The sequence below is a fragment of the Tenrec ecaudatus genome, chromosome 3 (assembly GCF_050624435.1).
Source record: "Tenrec ecaudatus isolate mTenEca1 chromosome 3, mTenEca1.hap1, whole genome shotgun sequence".
NCBI lineage: Eukaryota > Metazoa > Chordata > Mammalia > Afrosoricida > Tenrecidae > Tenrec > Tenrec ecaudatus.
Window position 1 is genome coordinate 148309523 of NC_134532.1, and position 23059 is coordinate 148332581.

The 23059-nt window shown below is 42.3% G+C and overlaps 1 protein-coding gene and 1 pseudogene across 3 annotated transcripts in view; both read right to left on the reverse strand.

Annotated features, from left to right (window-relative positions):
- ART3 (ADP-ribosyltransferase 3 (inactive)) overlaps positions 1 to 3483 on the reverse strand; it is a 40757-nt gene extending 37274 nt beyond the window's left edge. For 2 of the 3 annotated variants that reach the window (XM_075544186.1, XM_075544183.1), the window contains exon 1: positions 99 to 229. In XM_075544186.1, coding sequence (XP_075400301.1) covers positions 99 to 101 — 3 coding nt within the window. In that variant the 5' untranslated portion in view covers positions 102 to 229. Of the gene's footprint in view, positions 1 to 98; positions 230 to 3346 lie in introns of those variants that run through there. The other variant, XM_075544184.1, reaches the window with a different exon arrangement.
- On the reverse strand, positions 99 to 22491 carry LOC142442396 (NEDD8-conjugating enzyme UBE2F pseudogene; annotated as a pseudogene).
- Positions 22492 to 23059: the final 568 nt, after the last annotated feature.

A 23059-nucleotide genomic window follows, 5' to 3' on the forward strand; every position in this document is an offset into this window, starting at 1 on the left:
GTATGTTCATTATTGGTTAGTGCTGTCCAGTCAGTTCTAACTCATAGCAACCCTAAGCACAACAGAACAGACACTGCCTGGTCCTATGCCATCCTTACCATTTCGACTTTCTACGTTTGACTCCATCAATGCAGCCACGGTATCCTTTCGTCTTCTTACAGTCTTCCTCTGTGGTCGTTAGGTGCTGTTGAGGCAATTCTGACTCATAGCTACCCTGTGCACGGACCCCTCCCCAGTCCTGCATGCTCCTCACACTGCTTCTTGTATTCGAGCCCACTGTTACAGTGTGGGTCAATCCATCGCCCCGAGGGCTTTCCTCTTTGTCGCTGCCTGGTCTCTCCTGATAACACATCCAAAGTATGAAGACAAAGCCTCATCATTCTTGCCTTTAAAAAGTTTCTGGTCATTCTGGTTTCAATATTCTTCAGAAACACTGTAACTCAAGTGCATTAATTCTTCTTTAGTCTTTCTTATTCATTGTCCAACATGCATATAAGGCTACTGTAAATACCATGGCTTGGGTCACGTGCATCTTAGTCCTCAACATAACATCCTTGCTTTTTAAAATTTTTTTTTTGCTTTTTAACATTTTAAAGAGGTCTTGTGCAGCTGATTTACCCAAAGCAATCCATTGTTTGATATCTTCTGATTCTATGAGAACTGATTGTGGATCCAAGCAAGACACAATCCTTGACAACTTCAAATTTTTCTCCATTTGTCATATTATCTATTGGTCCCATTGTGAGGTTTTCATTTTCTTTCCATTGACTTGTACTGCATACTGAAGGCTGCAGTCCTTGATCTTCAGCAGCCAGTGATTCAAGTCCTCTTCACTGTCAGCAAGCAAGGTTGTGTCATCTGCATATTGAAGGTTGTTAATAAGCCTTCCTCCAACCCAATATGCCACATTCTTCTTCATATAATCAAATTTCTCTATTTTCTGTGCATACCAATTGAATATACTTAGAAGATACGATCTTGATATACCACCTTTCCTGGTTTTAAACCATGCGGTATTCCTTTGTTCTGTTCACACAAGTGCCTGTTGATCCATGTACAGGTTCTGCAGGAGCACAATGTCGTGTTTAGGATCCTTGTTCTTCTCAAGGTTATCCAAGTTTGTTAGGTCCATACAGTCAAATGTCTTTGCATAGTCAATAAAATACAAAGAAACATCTTTTGGGTGTTCTCTGCTTTCAGCCAAGACCCATCTGACATCAGCAGTGATATCCCTCGTTCCTCATCCTCTGGTGAGTCCAGCCTGAACCTGGGGCAGCTTCCTGTCAAAAACTGCTGCAACTGTTGTTGGATGATCTGCAGCAAAATTTTCCTTGCATGTAATATGAATTTCCTTGTATTTGATAATGTTTTATAGTTTGAGCATTGACTTTGTCTTCTCAGGCTGCCCTTTGAAATTTTCTGCTCAGCTCTTTGACTTCATCATTTCATCATGTGCTTTAGCTATTCTATGCGTAAGAGCAATATGTTAAGAATCCTCATGTAGAGGAAGCCCACGGAGCACGTAACGGAGGGAACACTGGGTAATACCCACTATCATTTTTCTTTCCCACCACTTGTCTGTCAGCTGTGGTGGCTTGTGTGATACTGGAAGCTATGTCACTGATATTTCAAATGCCAGCAGGGTCACCAGAGTGAACAGGTTTCAGCAGAGCTGCCAGACCAGGAACAGACAATGCAGAAAGACTCAACTCCCCACATCAGAGGAACAAGCCACTTGTCAGATACCGAAGGGCTAATGAGTGGAAACAGAACTTTGTCAGAGATAGTAAGAGAGGATGGGACCCTCCGGTCGCAAGGCATACAGAATGTGATTGAGGAGGAGCTGATGATTCCTTGGCGTCGGATGGATCAAAGTGACATGAGCTGGCTAAAGCCTGCAAGAGTGGAGCCTTCATTTGCTCCAGATCTTCATTTGCTTATGGGACACAACTCAAGGTAAGGAGAAACAGCTGCAACAATCTGCTAATGATCAAAACGTGTAAAATGCTATGTGCGAATCTAGGAAAATAGGAAGAGGTCAAAAAATGAAAGGGAGTGCATGAAGATCATTATCCTTAGCGTGAGTGAGTCTAAATGGATTAGTATTAGCTCTTTCAAATCAGAAAGTCCTATGATTTACATTTCTGGGAAATCAAGAGGAATGACATAGCATTCATTGTCAAAAAGGACATTGCAAAATAAATCATGAAGTACAATTCTGTCTGTAATAGGATGGTATCTATCCACTTTCAAGAAAATCCAATAAATGAAATTATTATTCAAATTTATGCACGAACCAAAAGCGTTAGTGATGAAGAAACTGAAGAATTCTACCAACCACTTTAGGATTCACTGACTACGAATAAAATACCTAGAAATGCTTTCCAAACCAGCCAGCCAGCCAGCCACTGCCCATGAAGTCAATGGTGGCTCAGAGCAACCCTCTACGACAGAGCAGCACTGCCCCTGTGGGTTTCTGAGCCTGTAACTCTTCACCAGAGTAGAGAGCCTCATCTTTCTCCCGCAGTGGGTGGTGTTTTCAAACTGCTGACCTTGTGGTTTGCAGACCAACTGGTAAACCACTGTGCCATCAGGGGTCCTTGAAATACTATAGGTTTTAAAAATACATTACTAGAATGTTTAAAGTTGCACTATTTGTAAAAACCCCAAATTGAAAAGCACCCAAAAGCTCAGTAATAGAATAGATTGACTGTGGTTTATTTATATACAATGGAATTGTATATAGCATTTAAAGTGAGCAAATAATAGATTCAAATAGTAATGTGGATAAAGCTAAATGACATTTTGATCAAAAGCAGCAAGAAACGTTATTTATCCCTCCCCCCCTCAGGAAGGTAGACAATAAATGACTCTGCATTTCTGGGGAGCCTGGCAGCCCCTGGGCAGGGTCCCAGCACACGAGAGGGAGGGCTAGGCGGCTTGGCACCCAAGCAGAGTCTGGGCAGCAGGGTCCTGCGGACACTGTGCGGGTCACATGGTCCACATCATTAGCATCACTGGCGCAGGGCGGTTTGCTGGGGAGGGGTCCGCAAGCTCTAGCCACTGTGAGTTCAGTGAAACTCGGCAGGAATTCCACCAGCAGCCTGTGCGGGGCAGGTTCAAACCAAACCCACGTTAAGGAGGAAAGCAGACGATTCTTCAGAACCCAAGACGCATTCCTTGCTGATTTTACATTGCGTTCTCCAGCCAACTCGGGCAGGTGGAAGCTGTTCTTCAGACCAGTGTGTCACGGGCTGGTCCAGCCCGGCGGGGCAGTGGGACCCTGATGGGGACGAGGGCAGCGCACAATCCCGGCCCTGCAGGCCTCCCGTATCATCTGGCGTACCGCTTCATGTAGTCTTCCACTTTATTCCGGAAGTCCTCCTTGTCCCGCAGATGATGTTCTGCAGCTTCAATATTCAGTGGATCATCAAAATTCAAAAGATCAGTAAATAAGGAATTTAATCCCCAAACAACATCCTTCAGCGTCCTCGTGGGAGCCCAGCCAGTGCCGTCAATCGAATGTTCTCGCAGTAAACTCAGACAGATGTCCCCTGTCTCTGTGATGTTGGGGTGCCAGATTCTGGTCAAGCACTTCACCTAGGGGGCTGGGGTCACGGTTAGCTGGAAGCAGTGGAGCTTGTTGGGATCAGGAAAGTGCACCTCACAGGTACAAGGTACGTTTGCTTCACGCTCTGCAACCTCTTGTCTCTCACAGACCCCCTCCGCGTGGAATGGGAGGCGGTGGCTGAGGAGCGGGACCCTTTGAGACCGTTTGCTCGCCAGAGTGAGCATCGCTGCTCTTCCCCCAGGGCTCCCCGAGAGCGGCCTGGCGGCCCGTGCGGCGACGGCGAGACGCGGCCCTCGCAGCAGCGCCGGCTCCGGGCGGCGGACCGGAAGTGGCGGGGCGGGGACTCGTCCGCCCTCGCCGGCGGCAGCCGCGGCGCGTCCGAGCGGGCGCTTAAAAAAAAACACCACAAGAAACGTATTCTATGGTTCAATGTATCTACCGTATAAAATGAGACAAAACAAACCGAGGGCATTAGAAGCCAGAACAGTGTCAAGCTGGATGGGCATGAATGGGCACAGTGTATGGAAGGTGTGTAAGATGGTCACATACGAAGCTACATAAGATAAGGCTTTTTTTGGAGGAAGGGGGTCCCAGATGTTAGTTACATTAATATCTTCATTTTATAATGAAATCATTATACTCTATAGTTATGAATGTTCACATATGAATATTATACTTTAAGAAAATGATTTAAAGTACCATAACATACACCTGCATTTACAAACCCCACCTTTATTCGTCAAGCCCTTCCAAAATCTTTTTCCTACCCACTGGGTAAGTAATCAAATTAGATTCGATGCAGTGAAACTCTCAGAAACACTATAATGATGTTTAAATGGAGTTTGGTTAGAAAGGAAAAGAGAATTTTACATATTTTCATGACATAGACTCAGAGACCTGCTTTTAGGTCACAGGCACTTGAGGTAGTGGGATTCTCTTGTACCTTAAAAGTCCACTTGACATCTGTGCATCACACGAGAGATTGAGTCCACCAAAAAGAACATCACTGTATTAAATGAAGTTCAAGGCAAGTTTGGCCTTGTTTATTTCCAGTATGCTTTTATGCTTTGTTGTATTGTCTCAATTCTGAGCTCTTGATTCTATTAATTAAGCATTTGAGCATTTATAGAGTACCAGGCACTGTTTCAGATACTGGTGGTATCAACAAAAAGGTAGATTAAAAATTGTGCCTCTGTGAAATTTATATTCTAGTAGGAAGAAGCACTCAAATCACAGCATCCCTACATTTTTTTCTTAGTGTCTTGGTTTTTAAGCCTGTTCTTGGGGTCATTTGGGGTGCTGGTTCAGAAAATGTACTGCATAAACTGCATTCGCTCTACTTCTTTAGGTATGGTGTTCCACTGTATTTTCAGCTATTACAGATATAGTAATGTATCATTCTAGTTTTTAATAAGAGGAATTCAGTCACAAATTACCGGATAAAGGGGTAAAAAAAAAGCTAAAAATATTTGAAAAATCCCTCCCCCCCAGAAGAATTTATTTCAAAAGATGGCATTGAATCTGTAGCTCTGGGAGAGAGACATATCTGATCAGAGCACACGGGAGCAGATGAAGTGGGAGAGGAGAGAGTGGAGCACATCTTGGCCCACCATGTCTTGAGGACGATGTTCCTAATTAGAACAGCCAATCGATAAAGAGGACCACATGGCTGGCCCCACTGTGAAACATGATGCCCCTCACTGACCCATAGCCCTACAGGGGACAACACTGGAGACACAGTGTGGGAATTGCACCAGATCTGATCCCGCCACACTGAGGCAAAACACTAAGGGGGTGCAACAGAACAGCAAAGGAATGGAGTGGTGAGGTCCCCAGGGAATGCTGAAGGTGGACTTTGGGGGCAGGGCGTGGCGCCCCAACAGACTGTACTGGAAAACACTCCTAAAGGCCAACAAATAGTCCTTGAACTAACTACAAGCTTTTCTTTCTTGTTTTGTTGTATATTGTTGCTTGGTTTGCTCTGTCTTTTTTTTGTGCATGTTATTATTTCCACAGGTCTGTCTAAATAAGATAGGCTGGATGAACAATCTGGAGGAGAAAACAATGGGACCAACAGTTCCGGGGGACATGGGAGAGGGGGGTTTGGGGGAACGGTAGTGGTGTTAACAAACTCAGGGACAAGGGAATAACAAGTGATCCAAATCGGTGATGAGGAGGGTGTAGGAGGCCTGGTAGGGCATGATCAAAGGTAATGTAACAAAGAGGAATTGCTGAAACCCTGGTGGGGACTGAGCATGATATTGGGACAGGAGGAAGGTCAAAGGAAATAGAGGAAAGAACTGAGAGGCAAAGGGCATTTATACAGGTCTAGATAAACACATGTACATATGTAAATATATTTATATATGATGGGGAAGTAGATCTATGTGCATATATTTATAGGTTTAGTATTGAGGTAGCAGAACGACATTGGGCCTCCAAACAAGTACTCCCTCAATGCAAGAATACATTCTTCTATTAAATTGGCATTCTATGATGCTCACCTTCCTGACACAACCATTGAAGACAAAGCGGGTGAACACACAAATGTGGTGAAGAAAGCTGATGGTGCCTGGCTATCAAAAGATAAAGTGTCTAGGGTTTTAATGGCTTGAAGTAAACAAGCGGCCACCTAGCTCAGAAGCAACAAAGCCACATGGAAGAAGCTCACCAGCCTGTGCGATCACAAGGTGGCGAAGGGATCAGGTATCAGGCATCATCAGAACAAAAAATCTTATCATAGTGAATGAGGGGAGGAGTGCGGAGTGGAGACCCAAAGCCCATTTATAGGCCACTGGATATCCCCTTACAGAAGGGTCTTGGGGAGGAGACAAGCCAGTGAGGGTGCGATGTAGCAACAATGAAAAATACAACTTTTCTCTAGTTCCTAAATGCTTCCCCTCCCGCCCCCACACTGTACACTGAACTTGGAGTTGCAGTAAGTGGCAGCAGGTTTGGTTTGTTGGTATAGCAGTCCATGGTATGTTCAGAATTCTCTGCAAACACCACACTTCAACAGCATGAATTCCTCACCAGTCTTCCTTACTCACTGTCCAGCTTTCACATGTATATGAGGTGACTGAAAATATCATGGACTAGGGTCAGGTGCATCTCAGTCTTCAAAATGCTATTCTGTTCTTCAATAATTTTAAATGTCTTGTCCAGTAGATTTGTCCAATGAAAAAATGCCCTTTGATTTCTTAACTGTGGCTTCCATGAGCACTGTTAAGATCCAAATAAAATCCCTAATAACATCAATTTTTTCTGTTTACCATATGTTGTCTATGAGTCCACTTGTGAGGTTATTTTTGTTTTGTTTTCTTTACATTGAGTGGTAGTCCACTCTGAAGCCTGCAGTTTTTTATGTGTATCTGTAAATACTTCCAGTCCACTACGCTTTCTGCAAGCAAGTTTGTATCATCTGCATATTGCAGGTTGTTAAGCTTTCCTCAAATCTTGATGCTGCGTTATTTTTCATGTAGTCCAGCTTCTCCAATTATCTGCCTACGATATAAATTGAACATAATGGTGAAAGGACCCTACCCTGACAAACACCATTCTGGATTTTAAAGCAGTAGTACCACCCTATTCTGAAAAAACGACTGCCTCGTGGTCTAGGTACGGGTTCTGCATGAGCACCATTAAATATTCTATAATTCCCTTTCTTCACACTGTTATTAATAAGTTCTATGATCTCCAGTTGAATTCCTTTGTATCGTCAATAAAATACAATGTCTTTTTTTGTCTTCTCAGCTTTCAGGCGAGATCTAGCTGACAGCAACCATGATACCTATCATTCCATGTCCTCTTGTGACTCAGGGTTGAATTTCGGACAGCTCTTTGTTAATGTACTGCTGCAATCATTCATAGATTATTTTCAGATAAATCTTACTCTCATGTGACATTAATGATATTATTCCATAATTTCTGCATTCTGTCGGATCATCTTTCTTTAGAATGTGCTTCATCAATTTGTTAAAACATTTGAATAGATAGTCCGTCAATTCCTGATGCCATTTTTTCTTTTTTAATCTTATTATTGGGGGCTCTGACAACTCTTATCACAATCCATACATCCATTGTGTCAGCACATTTGTACATTTGTCGCCCTCATCATTCTCAAAACATTTGCTTTCTACTTGAGCCCTTGGTATCACCTTCTCATTTTTCCCTTCCCTCCCCAGTCCCCTCCCTCATAAACCCTTGATAATTTATAAATTATTATTATTTTATGTCTTAAGTGTCCGACGTCTTCCCTCACCCACTTTTCTGTTGTCCATCCCCTTGGGGGGGGGGGGGTCGGTTATATGTAGATCCTTGTAATTGGTTCCTTCTTTCTACTTCACCTTCCCTTTACCCTTCTGGTATCACCACTCTCACCACTGGTCCTGAGGTATTCATCTGTCCTGGATTCCCTGTGTTTCTAGTTCCTATCTGTACCAGTATACACCCTCTGTTCTAGCTGGATTTGTAAGGTAGAATTGGGATAATAGTGGAGGGGAGGAAGCATTTAGGAACTAGAGGAAAGTTGTATGTTTCATTGTTGCTACACTGCACTCTGATTGGCTCATCTCCTCCCTGCGACCATTCTGTAAGGGGATGTCCAGTTGCCTACAGATGGGCTTTGGGTCCCCAATCTGCACTTCCCCCCATTCACAATGATTTGATATTTTGTTCTTTGATGCCTGATACCTGATCCCTTCCACACCTCATGATCACGCAGGCTGGTGTGCTTCTTCCATGTGGGCTTTGTTGCTTCTGAGCTAGATAGCCTTTTGTTTATCTTCAAGCCTTTAAGATACCAGATGCTATATCTTTTGATAACCAGGCACCATAAGCTTTCTTCACCACATTTGCTTATGCACCCATTTTGTCTTCGGCGATCGTATCAGGAAGGTGAGCATCATGGAATGAGGCCCTGTGTTTTGCTAATGCAAAACAAAACAAAAAATGCAGCTTGGATTTCTTCCTTAAATACCACTGGTTCTTGAACACATGCTATCCCTCGAAATGGTTGAATATCAACCAATTCTTTTTGGTATGATGTGCATTCTTTCCATCTTCTTTTGATGATTCCTGCATCATTCAATATTTTGCCTTTGGAATCCTTCAATATGGAAACTAAAATCTTGAATATTTTCCTTCAACCCTTTCACCTTGAAATACAGATTTTCCTTTTTTACTTTCTAACTCCAAATCTTTTCACATTTGTTTATAATATTCTCCATTGTCTTCTTGAGCTGCCATTTGAAATAGTTCAGCTTTTTAAAGTCATAGTTTCTTCCATTTGCTTTAGCCACTCTACATTGACGAGTAATTTCAGAGGCTCTTTGTAATGACCTTTGCTTTCTTCATGCATGATGTCCTTGCTGTCATCCCCAAACTCATCTGGTCTTCAGTCATTAGTGTTCAATGTGTTGAATCTGTTCCTGACATGGTCTCTAAAGTCAGATGGGATATTCTCAAGGTGGTATTTTGGTTCTTGTGGACTTGCTTTAATTATTTTCAGTTTCTGCTTGAACTTGCACGTGTGAAATTGCTGGTTTGGTTCCACAGGTGACCCCTGACTTTGTTCTGACTGATGTCCTGAGTTTCCCTGTCATCTCTGGCACTAGATGTACAGAGAGGAGGAAAATGAGGACTAACTGCCAATGGATAGAGAGCTTTTTCTTGGGCTGATGAAAACGTTCTCAAACTGATTGCAGTGATGACTGCGGAACTCTAAAATGTAGTTCAATGACTTTTAATATATTCATAAATGGGTAAATTATACCTCAATAAACGTGTTCAAAAATAAGTAGTGAACTACTGACATGCAACATCAATGAATCACATAAACAGTATTCTAAAATATCAGTCCTAAAAGATTACATACTATATAAGAATATTTAAACTCCATCTTAGAAAAGGCAAAACTAGAATGACCAAAAAAAGTCAGTGATTGTCAGGACCCTGAGGTGGAGGAAGAAGATTGACTGCAAAGGCCATCCACTCTTTTGAGGTGATGAAAATGTTTTCTATCCCTATTATAATAGCGGCTACATGATAATAAGCATGGTCAAAAACAACAGAATTACAAACTTAAAATTGATTAATTACCTCAAAGCAGATAATTAAAAACAAATTCAAACCAAGCCAGTATCTTACCCACATACTCTTCAGAATGACTTTGTATTATATATCTTCAGAAATATATGTGTCCCAATTTGGAGGACACTATAAGGACAACAACAACAAAAAATAAACCAAACTGAGTTAAAGTTTATTGTGTCAACCTGGCCAATAAACACATGTGGGGTTAATTGAAGGATGGAGAGATAAATGGTTCAGTAAGCCTCGCCTTTCTAGTTCTCAGGTCTATTGCTTTCTGATGGTCGGACCAGAGTGCAGCTGCCTTAGCCAGTTCTCTCCTTCAGCTGGCAAGGCTCACTTCCTGCAAGACATCCCTGAGGAGGAGCCACATGGACCTAACCTGGTGCAGCCCTGGGTGCTGGAGCAGCCGTATGGAGACCCCTGCCAGTGCTGAGATGCTTACACACTCACGGGTTCTGCTTTCCTCCTGCAGTCGGCGTCATGGTGTGTGTTTTGAGATGGAGGAGGACTTTGTGGATTGGTGTTGGACATATGGGTTAATGTTGGACTTGTTGGGCTTGGGCAGCACTGGGTTGGGATGTTTTCTGATGTGCACTTAATCTTTATATAAAACTCTCTCTTATACATGAGTTTCTGTGGATTTGTTTCTCTAATATACCCAGACGAACACACAAACTCACTGCCTTATTAGAGCTAGTTCTAACTCATAGAGACCCTACAGGACAGGGTAACACTGCCCCTGTGGGTTTCTGAGACTATAACTGTTTACGGGAGTAGAAAGCCTCATCTTTCATGAAGTAGCTGGTAGTTTCAAACTGCTAGCAGCCCAAAGAGTAACCCACTATTGCCACCGCGTACTACCACAATGGCCTATAGAAGCGATTTGGAGCGAGCTGGCAGACTGGACAGATTCTAGTGTTGTGATTGGTGAATGAAAGTCCTTGTCTTTCACAGACTGGAAGGTCATGGCAATGAACGTTAACAGCTACCACCCAAATACCAGGCAGAACCGAAAGGCTCAGTGGAGGCTAGTAACCACTGGAGGTCGCACCAGCACAAGATACCGCTTCTCTATCAGCCAACCTAAGCTGCTTTTAGGAAGATGAGAGGGGGAGAGAATGCCAAATTTAACTATTCACTCAAAGGAGTTAGTTTGAATCCAGAATTGACTACAAATTCATTGGCAAGGCTAACATTTCTACCATTACTAAACTAAGTTGACTTTCAAGGTACTGGAAATAGTTTGGGTTTTTTGTGCACATGGTTACCTTGTCAGTTCTTCTGTACTATGTTGGCTTATGTACTGCAATGCTGGGACCTATACCACCAATATTTCATATCCTAGCAGGCTCACCCATTGCGGACAGGTTTCAGCACAGCTGAAACCAAGCACACATTAGGAAGAGGAAAGGGGTGCTCCACTTCTGAGGGAAAAGTCACTGAATTAGCCATTGAAAACCCTATGAACAGCAGTGGAACAGTCTGCTCTAATGCTGAAATGTGAACCTCTTGGGTTAGAAGGCACTCAGAATACACCCTGGGAAGAGCTGCCACCTCAAAGTAGAGTGACCATAATGTCGTGGATGGAGTTATGGTTTTGTGACCTTCATTTTTGCTAATGGAGTATGATTCAAAATGAGGAGAGCTAAAAACATCCACTGTAGAATGTGAGGAACAAAAGGGAAACCTTCAACAAGATGGATACAGTGGTTGCAACAGTGGGTTCAAGCATAACAATTGTGAGGCTGGCCCAGACTGCAGTATTTTGTTCTGTACATAGGGTAGATGTGAGTCAGGGTCCACTCCAGACCACGGAATCGCACCTTTTATAGCACTCTGCTCACAGAGAAAAGTGCAGTCTGTCTGTTGTCTACTGCCTTGAGCTGTTAGTTTGATCTCTGAAATAGTGACATTTAATTGCTGACCTATATGTACATATTTAGGTGCCATCAAGTAGGTTCCAATCCAATGATCCTATGTACAGTAAAACTGATTCAATAACATGGTATATTTTATGAATAGGAGTCCTGGTGGCATAGTGGGTTATGGATTGGGCGGCTAATCACAAGATCAACAGTTCAAACCCACTTGCAGCTCCACCGGGAAAAGATGAGGCTTTGTGTTCCTGTAAAAAATTTATATCCTTAGAAGTCCACAGGGGAAGATCTACAATGACAATGAGTTTTGTTTTGGGGAGAACTGGCCGATCTCCCCATCATAGCTTCACAGCACTGGTATGCTCTCATCCTGTTGCTGATTGCCCCCACAAACTTTGGATGAGGCCTTCTAACCTTGCTGGACATCTTACAAGCGTATTAAGTGTATTTATTCTCCAGCCACCTTCATGTGGCCCAGAGAGAAATCTAGAAGTGCTATCACAACAGCTTGGATTCCTTAAAAAAAAAAATACAAAGGAAGCTTTGTCCTCTCCTAATCTATTTTGCTACTTTTGTCAATTCCAACTTACTGCTTGAGTGATGTTAGACATGGTGCTTCTCTGAAGAGGCCCTGGGTTGCCCATTTGCCCATGGAGGGAAAATGCAAAAACCTCTACTGCTCAAGGATTCCCTGAAACGTAGTAGGTTGTTTCTAAACTCCCTGAATCAACTCTTCCCAGGGTTTTAGTCCCAAGGAGCCAGGAAACTGGGATCTGATCTTTTTCTTTTCTCCCTGTCCCAAATCAAGTCTTCTATTTCTAATTCCTATTACAGGAACTTCCTGGATGCTGTGCTAGTTCCTCCTCCTCTATCATCTGAACTTCCTTTCTTTGGCAATATTGATTTGCTTCTCCTATGAACCTCTAATGACTTAATTTTATGGATGATTGGAATACTGGAAAATATAAAGGGAATGAAAAATATATACATTTAGTATTTTAAAAATAAGATTATTATCCCGATATCATTCAGTATGTATGTAATATGACTAAAATGTAAGATAGCTATCTTTAATATATTGTTATATACACATATTAATATATGTATACATAGTATTAAGGCATGTCTCTGCTAGTAGATTTTTCAGCCTATGTACATTTGTTGTCAGGTTTGTTTTTCTCCTCCAGTACAAGTGAAGGCACACCTTCTTATTATAGATAATGGTCATTACTCTGAGATGTATTTGCTGGGGGTTGGGGTATATCAGTGTAAGTGATGCTATTTCAAAAAAAACTCCCTCAGAAATGTCTTGTATGTCATTCACCATACATGTCATATATCTCTTTGCATCTCCAAGGATGTCTTTCATATGTCTTTCACATCATCTGAATTACTAACTAAGGGAGAGGAAGGAGAGAGAGAGAGAGAGAGAGAGAGAGAGAGAGAGAGAGAGAGAGAGAGAGAGAGAGCGAGCTTTATTAGGCTTAGGAATTCTAAAGTTAACATTAGCAAAAAAGCATCGGCATTTCTATTACTAAGGGCAACCAGTCAGCTTCCATAGCCGGTCCTAAATTTGCCAGCCAACTCCCTTCAAAAGGAACTGTACTAGCAAATCATTTCCTGTAAGATCATGGGAGCAGTAAGGTGTTCTTTTTCTAGTTATCTGGCCTTGTTGAATAAATAACTGTGACTTGAAACTATACATCTCAAGGGCCAGCAACCTTGTACTGTTGGATTCTCCCCCACCCTCTCTCTCTTGCGTGACACACACACACACACACACACACACACACACACACACACACACACATACAAATACTGGTCACAAACTCACAGAAAGCACTTTGTCTGCTCCTAACCGGTGTTTACAGTTGCTTATAAATCTCCTTCGTAGCTCAAGGTTATACTGCAACAGTTTTGTTTTTCATTGAAACCTGAAGTCAGTCTTCATTTTCTTTTCTGAAGCAGATAATCTGAGTGGGATTGACTCAATGGCAGTGTGTATACTCCACTCAACAGAAGCCCAGGTAGTACAGTGTGTAACCAGTTCAAGCCCACCGACTGCTCCATGGGAGAAAGATGTGACAGTCTGCTTCTATGACGATCATGGCCATGGAAACCCTTGGGGCAGCCTTTCCTGATATTTGTCTTTGGTAAGTGAGCCACAGTCTCACCCTTCAGACTTCCAAGGAGGTTACTGGCTGTATTTCTTTCTTCTAAGGTCAATCTGTGTGCTCTTAACAACAGTCCACAGTATTCTAAATATTCTTTGCCCAGCAGAACATTTTTTGTTTCTTTTTTTAAAAAACATTGTACCGGGGGCTCATATAACTCTTATCACAATCCATACATCCATCCATTGTGTCAAGCACATTTGTACATTTGTTGCCCTCATCATTCTCAAAACATTTTCTTTCTATTTGAGTCCTTGGTATCACCTCCTCATTGTGTCCCCTCACTCACGAATCCTTGGTAATTTATAAATTACTATTATTTTGTCATGTCTCACACTGTCCAATGTCTCGCTTCTACCACTTTTCTGTTGTCTGTCCCCCAGGGAGGGGGTTATATGTAGATTCTCATCATAGGTTCCCCTTTTATCCTCCACCTTCCCCTTATCCTCTTGGTATCGCTACTCTTACTATTGGTCCTGAGGGGTTTATCTGTCCTGGATTCCCTGTGCCAACACAAAAGCTATGAGCTATGATTTCCAACCCAGTACTATGCATTGTCTTTTAAAGTGCGAGAAAAACCCTTGTGCTAACATGACACACAGTACTCTCTTTGGGCACAGCTAATGCTGTTTATTATTAACACTTTTCTAGGCTGGAAAGTCCTATGAGGCAATAGTTTTAACATCCTTCTGACTTAAAAGAACTTTTAAAAAAAATCGTAAGTCCATGCCGTTCTGGAACAAGAAATCATAGCCTTTTAAGTAAAAGTGAAGCAAAACTAAAATGGGTAAATCCCCTTTAATAGATGAAAGTAGTGGATGAGTACAAACTGTGTCTAGTCTCTATCTTACATGTGTCTCACCACCCAGGGCAGCTTTCTCTTCTGAAGCCACTCTTCACGGACCTCTTACCTACACCTCCCTCCAGCACGCCACTCACATACTCTCTTGTTGCCGTTACCTAAAACGGCTAGCACACTAGGACCAAAATACTGAAGTCTAGCCCTGCCAGCGTAGGCAGGGGACATAACTAACGAGGAAGCCACTTCCTTGGCTCGCAATCACTTTGCTCTGGCATTCTTCTCATTGAAACTAACGTTTCCCAAGTCCCCACTTAAGGTCAGGCACTTCAGGAGGTACTTTGTAACTGCTGTGAGTTGGCACTGAGCCAACTGCAACTCTCGGCAACGCCCTGTGTGTAGGATAGCAGTGCACCCCATCTGGGTTTCAAGGTAGTGACCTTTTGGAAGCAGGATCCCCTTGTCTTCTACTTTAAAAGTGCCCCGGGCTTGGTTTGAACTACCAGCCTTTCATAAGCAGTCCAGTGCTAAACCATGTACACCACCAGGGACTCCATAATCCTAGAGACAAAAGAATGGAACCTGGGGAAAGGCCTCTGTCCTCAAGGAAGTAGTAGTTTATAGAGAGAAGCTATATATAAACAACATTTTATTTTATACAACTCTGCATTATTAGAGTAATACCCACCACACTGTGAGGTAAGTGCTAAGTCAGAAACCTGCATGGGATGCTGGGAGTCCATAACAGAGGGCTGGGTATTGCTGAAAGGAAGAGCCAAGACCATTCATGTGAAGACTGAAGCAGTCATAGGAACGCGGGGGAAGAAGCAAGGGCATTCCAGACAAGTATAAAATACTAACCAAGCACTATTGGCATAAAAGGGTGACAATCGTTCAAGAAAGTACGAGACGTTCAAAACAGTTGGATGGGCCAGTGGGAGTTAAAGGCAGAAAAGAAACCAAACATGAGTGAATCGTAAAATGGTTGTGTGGCATGGCACACCTATTGAAATAGGATACCATGAAGTGGGGAGAAATATGATACGATTTTAGAAAGGACACTTCCATAGGCTAGAAGGATGGAGACATATTTGGAGATTATTTGACAACTCTAAAGAGGAAGTAGTGGGGGGCTGACCTACAAAAAGCGGACCTAAGTAGAGACCAGAAGACTTGGTAACAAATTTGATCTGAGATGGATGTATGAAGAGCAGCATAAAAGAAAGCAAGGCGTTTAAATTGATTCCCAGATTTCTGACTAAGGCATCTGAATGAACAGAAGCAACATCAATCCAAATAACAAACAGGAACAGAGTTTAAGGGAAAGAAAAATTCTGTTTCAAAGTAATGAGTCTGAGGTCCCTGGGATGTATCAAAGAGATGGTAGCCAGTATCACTGCCATCGAATCTTTACCGACCCATAGAGAACCACCCTACAGGAGAGGGCAGAGCTGTCTCTATGAGCTACAATTGTTTACAGGAGAAAGCCCCATCTTTCTCCTGCAGAGAGGCTGGTGGTTTCAAACTGTTAACCTTTTGAATCACAGGCCAACTTGTAACCACTACACCACCAGGGCTCCTTGGTAACCAATAGGCAGAAATTTATGATTTGCAGAGAACCCTGAGAAAATAATTTAAAGGTGCGAGTCTTTAGCTGACTTCATTTTCTAGTGTTGCTGTAGGGAATTATCACAGACTTAGTGGGTTAAGTCAATATAAAATTAGTATCTTAGATTTCCTAAGTCAAAATTCCAACACAGGTTTCCAGAGGTTACACCCAAGGTGTCAGTAGGGACTGGGTTCCTTTCTGGAAGTTGAGACTATATGTTTATTCATTTGGGTTGTTGGTGGGATTCAGTTTCTGGAGGATGAGATTCCAGTGTCCTTGCTGGTTGTCAGTTGAGAGCCATCCCTAGATTCTAGAAACTACCTCTATCTTCAAAGTCAGCAACAGTGAGTAAAGAACCTCTCCCATGTGGGTTTCTCCTGCTTCTTCTGTCTCCTCTGTTTTGCCTTACTCTTCCACTTCCAGTGCCCATGGAGTCCCAGACCCTAACTCCATCTGCAAGGTTTCTTTGGTCATGTGAAGTAACATAATTCACAAATTCCACAGATTAGGGTATGGGCATCTTTGGAGGACCATTATGCTACCAATAAGGAACCACGGTAACATAGTGAGGTAAGCATTGTATGGATAACTGCAAGGTTAAACTGCAAGGTGGTTCAAACACACCACCTGCTCCAAAGGAGAAAAGATGAGGCTGTCTGCTTTAGTAAAGGTTTGTTGTTAAGTTTCATTGAGTTGGTTCTGGCCCATAATGATACCTGTGCGCAGCAGAACTAAACACTGCCCAGTCCCGTGCCATTTCCAAAAACACCCATTTGCCTAAAAACGAGTACTGGTCTCAGACTTTGCCTCTTCAAATGAAATCACCTCTACTCCTTCAGCCTTTGTACATTACATTCGCAGTCCTCTATTTTAGTGTTATATTTCTGAAGTTTCTCCAGGTCCTAATTAATTCTAAGAGAAGACCGAACTCCAAATTAGGCTACTGATTGATCTAGACCTGCGAGCTAGAAAATAGGTTACCACCCACTCACCCACATGTCATCAAGGAGAGACCCACCCCTGGGGAAGGACATCATGTTTAGGAAAGTCGATGGGTAGCAAAAAGAGGAAGGCCGTCAAGGAGATGGAGTGCCACATGGCTTCAACAATGGGCTCAAGTGTAGGAACAATTGGGAGAATGGTGCAGGACTGGGCAGTATCTCCTTCTGTTGTGTATGAGGACACACAGGTCAGAACTGACTGGATGGCACCTAACAGCTACAACCCTCTCACCACCGTCACACATGCCCATTGTCCCTCACCAAAGACACCCAGTTGCTAAACATCCAGGTTTCTCTGAATAACATCTTATACCTTTTGTATCAGAAACCCCAAAAGACAACTGAGAAACAAATGGGAGCGAGACCCGTAGCATGGTTGTTGAAGTCAGCCATCCTCCCTGGCTAGAGACAACAGTTTACCCCAAAAGAAAGATGAGGTTAGGAAGAAACAAAAAAGTGGAGAGGTGATAGGAAAGTAGGAATATGGGGCATAATCTCTTCCCCTTTGCTTTTATTAATGGGTTTTTACATACCAGGCACACTCATCTGAGTAATAATTATTTATCAGTAATTCTAAGTTATCCTTGTAAATGAAGAGAAACACAGTCCACAGATAACAAATGCCATGGTTGTTTCACAACTTATGTGGTTTTGGAATCTATTTTATTTTCAATTGTTGGGATGGTAGCGATGCTTTGAAAAATAACCTTAAAATCTGGATTTGCAAATATAAAAATGGATGAGCAGAAATATTAAAAAAAGTTTTAAAAATTCACAATGAAAAATAATCTGGATTTGGAGTAGGACTGATGAAAGCCACAATACTTCAAGGATAGAGAACTTTCCTATGGAAAACAGATCTCAACACAGACTGGAAAGGTCTCTGTGGCTTCTGTCCCACCACTGGTCCTCACTTTATGCTCCCAATGAGTAGCATCACTTTTCAGAAGAAGCCACTGTGTAGTACAGCTACGATCATTTGTTTGCTTTTTCTTTTCTTTTTACATTTATGGATGTTCTGTTTCATTCATACCACCCAAATTAATTTCTAGGGTATATGGTTAATCAAGATTTTTATTTTGGGGGCTTCTTTCCTAAACACCTGCATGACCAGAATGAAGGGAAACCATATAATATCAATGAAAGGCTTGGTATATACAACAGTGCTAATAAAATTGGGAAAGAGATATTTAATTCTCTTAATTCAGAATTCTAAGGATTGGTTCAGTCCATAACGACCATTTAGCACACAAGCTTAATATAGCCCTTTTAAATACCATCTCAGCACAACAATAGATTCAGTAACCACTGAGACTTCCTTCCTTCCCCAATACAGGGAGACTACAGTGAATTCCTTCTCCCTTGCAAATTCAGGTTTTCCAGAAGTTATACCTGCATTAAACAACACTTCCATGCCCTGGGATAAATTCAGCGACCAGAAAGAGGAAGAAAAAAAAGAGGGAAGTTGTGGCAACTCCTACAGTAACTCTGAAAGGCGCTAATATGATTCCTATTTGTTGGTGAGGAAATGGAAGGAAGAACAGTTCTGCTATTTGTCCAACTGGTCTTCAAAGGCTGTATTTAGCATTTCTCTTGCCCCTACTGAGAAGACCGCCCACATAATGGTCAGGTCCCATAGCAGTGTTGGCTTTGAACTTTAGGTACCTTCTAAGTTAAATGAGTTTCAGTGGCCAAGAACTATGCAAATGTGTTTATTAGAACGTTATGCAATGCAAATAGGAAGAGATAGAAGATTAAACAAGAGTTTTCCCTGAAGGGAGCCACAGGCTCCAGTAACTCATTCACACTCCCCAAGGCCCGATCCACAGTAAGTCACCTCATGATGATTCTTTTTGCCATTTTAAGGAGCACAAACACATTAGCTGTCTCCATAATGGAGCACTGCCTATGCAATGACAACAGGGCACCCCCCCCACACACACACATGAGGTGTCAATATAAGGAGAAGAAACAACTGAAGACATAATTAAATAAAACAAAGCAATTGCCAAGTTGATTTTGACTATGTCAGCCCTAAGAGTATCAGAGTAGAACTGTGCTCTATGTTTTCAATGGCTGATTTTTCAGAAGCAGATTCCCAATGCTTGATTCTGAGGTACCTCTGGGTGGAAACAAACCATGAACCATTTGGTTATCAGTCAAGTACATTAGCTAGAGACTCAAGCGTAAGCAAAAACCCACTTAATTTCAATGATATTAAAGTTGCAGGCATGAGAAAGACCAACTCACATATTTTAAAATTTAAGACTAAGAATTAGCTTTTAGAAATAAATTTGAAACAAATATTTATAATTCAATTTCGTATAATAGTCGATTAAAAAAAGAATAGGAATAAAGCTGAGTGTGTGAGTAAAGATTGAGTGGGGAAGGAAGCAAGAGGGAAGAAAATAAAAACCAGAAGAAAAAAAGACAGCTTTGGCCTTTGGACCTTCCAAAGTAAATCTCCATTAGAGTCTTTTCCGGCACCACAAACTCAAATGAAGGAGAAAACAAGTTACTATCGTTGCTCTTTTCACATTTTAATTCAGATGGGGGGAGGGAGAGGGAGGTGGCTTCTGCAGCAAAGATTACCAGCTTGCTGTGTATAAATAGGCCAAAAAAAATCCCTGGCCCTTTTCTCACCTTTTAAATAACATGCTCTTGGTTCCCTCTCCCCTCTCTTTTTTGCCCAAGAAAACAGAAAGACAGAAATTACTTTCTCTAAACTTGTGAATCAGTCGTGATTGATTCCTAGAATGACATTTACTGAAACAGCGACTGTTTATATATTTTGCCAACGTTCTGACTCTGACGGAGTTAAAGCCACATGCACTTTGAGGATCCCTCCACCTCCGGTAGTTGAGAGGAAGCCCACGCTAACCAGCTTCAAGTGATGCAGGTGCACTCCCAAAGTCGCAATCAACAGTAAACCAGAGTTGATTGGGTCATTAATTAGAAAGAGGACAAACAAACACATTGGGGAAAGAATATGCATGCATGGCCAGATGGGGTGGAGGGAGCAGCACTGTTACTGACATTCCCAAATGGCTTCCAGCTTCTGTTTCTAGTCTCCCCCTATTGCTGCTGCCTCGACCAGAGTGTCTATGTCTATGCGTCCCGGACAGCTGGGGAAAAGAACACCAAGCTTGCCCTTCCCTGTTTCTAGACGGCGTCACCACTGTTATGAGACCGACTGTGGCTTACTATTGCTGATTGTGCTGGGCTACTTATAGGATGAGCACAAGTTTGAACAAGTTGCACAATAACCTTTCTCCTGGTATTCAATGAAACATAAACTAAATGGGACTCTAGATTTTTTTTTCATGTTTTCTTAATTGCCTTCTCACCAGGACTCTCAAATTCGGTTTACACGAAATTGTTCTGTCCCGGATTTCTGCTTGGGGCCCTGGTGGTGTAGTGGTTCTGCACTAGGCTGCCAACAACATGGTCAGCAGGTGGAAACCACAGATGTTCCATGGGAGAGATGAGACTTTCTGCTTCCATACAGATGGCAGCCTCAGAAATCCACAGGGGCAGTTCTACCCTCCTCTAGTTTAGCCATGAGCTGGAACCAACTCAATGGCAGTGAGTGAGTCTTCTGCTCCAATTCTCTCTCTGCCTAGGAGTCTGGATCTTGGAGTTACACATTCCTTGTTTTGTTGCAGAAGGAAGTTTAAGTATAATTTTTTCACTGCTACTGTTAACCAGCTCTGCATCTTACTAATACATGAAATGAGCTTGAAGAGTTTCATGACCGCTTTAAACCTCATTTCCTTCTTAATATTGACTGCTCACTGAGCACACGCTGCCATCAAATCCATTCTGAGACTGTCAATCTTTACAGGTGATAGCTTCATGCTTCTCCCTTAAGAGCAGCCGGTGGCTTTGAACCACTGATCTTGTGGTTAGCAGCCCAATGCCTAACCCACAGTGCCACGAGGGCTGTTCACCTTCCCACACATTAGCAAGGGTAGGTAAGCGACATGATCGCTGAAGAAAAACTGTGTACAAAAGCAAATGTGGTGATGAAAGCTGATGGTACCTGGCTATTAAAAGATATAGCATCTGGGGTTTTTAATAAAGGCTTGAAGTTAAACAAGCGGCCATCTAGCAGGGAATCAACAAAGCCCACATGGAAGAAGCACACTAGCCTGTGTGATTACGAGGTGTCAACCATCAGGTATCAGGCATCAGAAAACCCAAAGGAAACAGTTAAAATGATGCGAAGGTGGTGGGAGTGGAAACCCAAAGCCCATCTGTAGACAACTGGATATCCCCTCACACAAGGTCACAAGGAAGGAACGAGTCAGCCAGGGTGCAGTATAGCAATGACGAAACACACAACATTCCTCTACTTCTTTAGTGCTTCCTCCTCACTGCTGTCAGAACCCAGTTCTACCTTACAAATCTGGCTAGATGGCTATATTGAGACAGTTAAGAGCCCTCATCACACGGAATGAATCCAGGACGGCTAAACCCCTCAGGCACAGTAATGGGAATAGCGGTACCACGCGGCTAGGGGGAGAGTGGAGGGAGAAGGGGCAGAAGGGGGAGAAGGGGGAGAAAGGGGAAACCGGCCACAATGATCAATGTATAACACCCCCACCCAGGGGAATGAACAATAGAAAAGTGGATGAAGGGAGACAGCAAACGGTCTAAGATATGAAAGTAATAATAATTTATCCAGGAATCACAGGGTGGGAGGTAGAAGAGGGAGGGAGAAAAAGGAGGAGCTGATACCAAGGGCTCAACTAGAAAGAAATTGTTTTGAAAATGATGGCAATGTATGTACAAATGCACTTAATATAATCGATGTATGGATTGTTGTTAAAAGAGATGTAAGAGCCCCCAATAAAATGATTTATCCAAAAAATAAGGGAAGGAAATCAAGAAATATAAAAATGTAAGCTAAGTTTTTGAATGCTTCTAAGTTATAATTTGGGGGAGGGGGAAATTTGAGAAATAGGAAAACAAAAGGAATATTTTATTCACTCTTCATGAAAAAGGAAACTGACAATTGGGATGATACACAATATAAAATAACACATAGACTATCTTAAATCCTTGAAAGATGTTGACCTTGTTTTGAAACCAAAAGTAATTCTTTATTTTAAGCACGAAGAGAAGAAATAAAATATTGAGAACACAACAGCATCATTATGATGATGAACAAACCCAAGGCCATCTGGTCCTTTTTCTTACATGCCTCACCTTATCACCTATTTAAAGTGATACTCAGGTTAATCCTTAGTTCAAACTGACTGAGCACGTATCACAGGAACTGAAACGGACATTTTCTTGATGTCCAGGTAGAAAGAAAACGCTACAGAGAGAATAGCCCAGTGCAGCTCCATACCTTGCAGACATGGCTCCTCTAGCACCCACATGTTGGGCTCATCCCTCCAGGCTCCATCCTTCTGAGTGATGCTTCCTTCCCAACGCTCCTGAACAGGATTGGTCCGGTCTAGTTCCCTCACCGGCAACTCTCCCTCCTTGAGCAGCAGGAAAATGCACGAATGGTCAGTGAAGCTACTGCGGAGCTTTCCTTCTTATTGGATGGGGCTTCTTTCAGTTAGTTGGTTGTACAATTGTTCGTTGCTAATCTCTCACATATTTCTTTCTCCCATCAATAGGCGTGTTGTTTCCCCAACTTGGAAAATTAACATGAACATCCATACTGACCAGGCAGTCGTCGACTGCAGTCTATTTTCCAAGCAGCCAACTAAAAGCTGCTATTGTTGTAAGAAACGTTTCTCAGAAGTTTGGGGTGATGTTGAAGATGTTTTGTACAACCCACAGCTCTGGGCTCAAATACATTCTGCGAGAAGCATGGAGAGCCTGGAAAAGCAAGACTCAAAAACAATTGAGTTTACTCAATTTTTTCCTCTTCAGTGTTCTGAATTTTAACAAATGAAAATTTATTTTATTTTGTCTA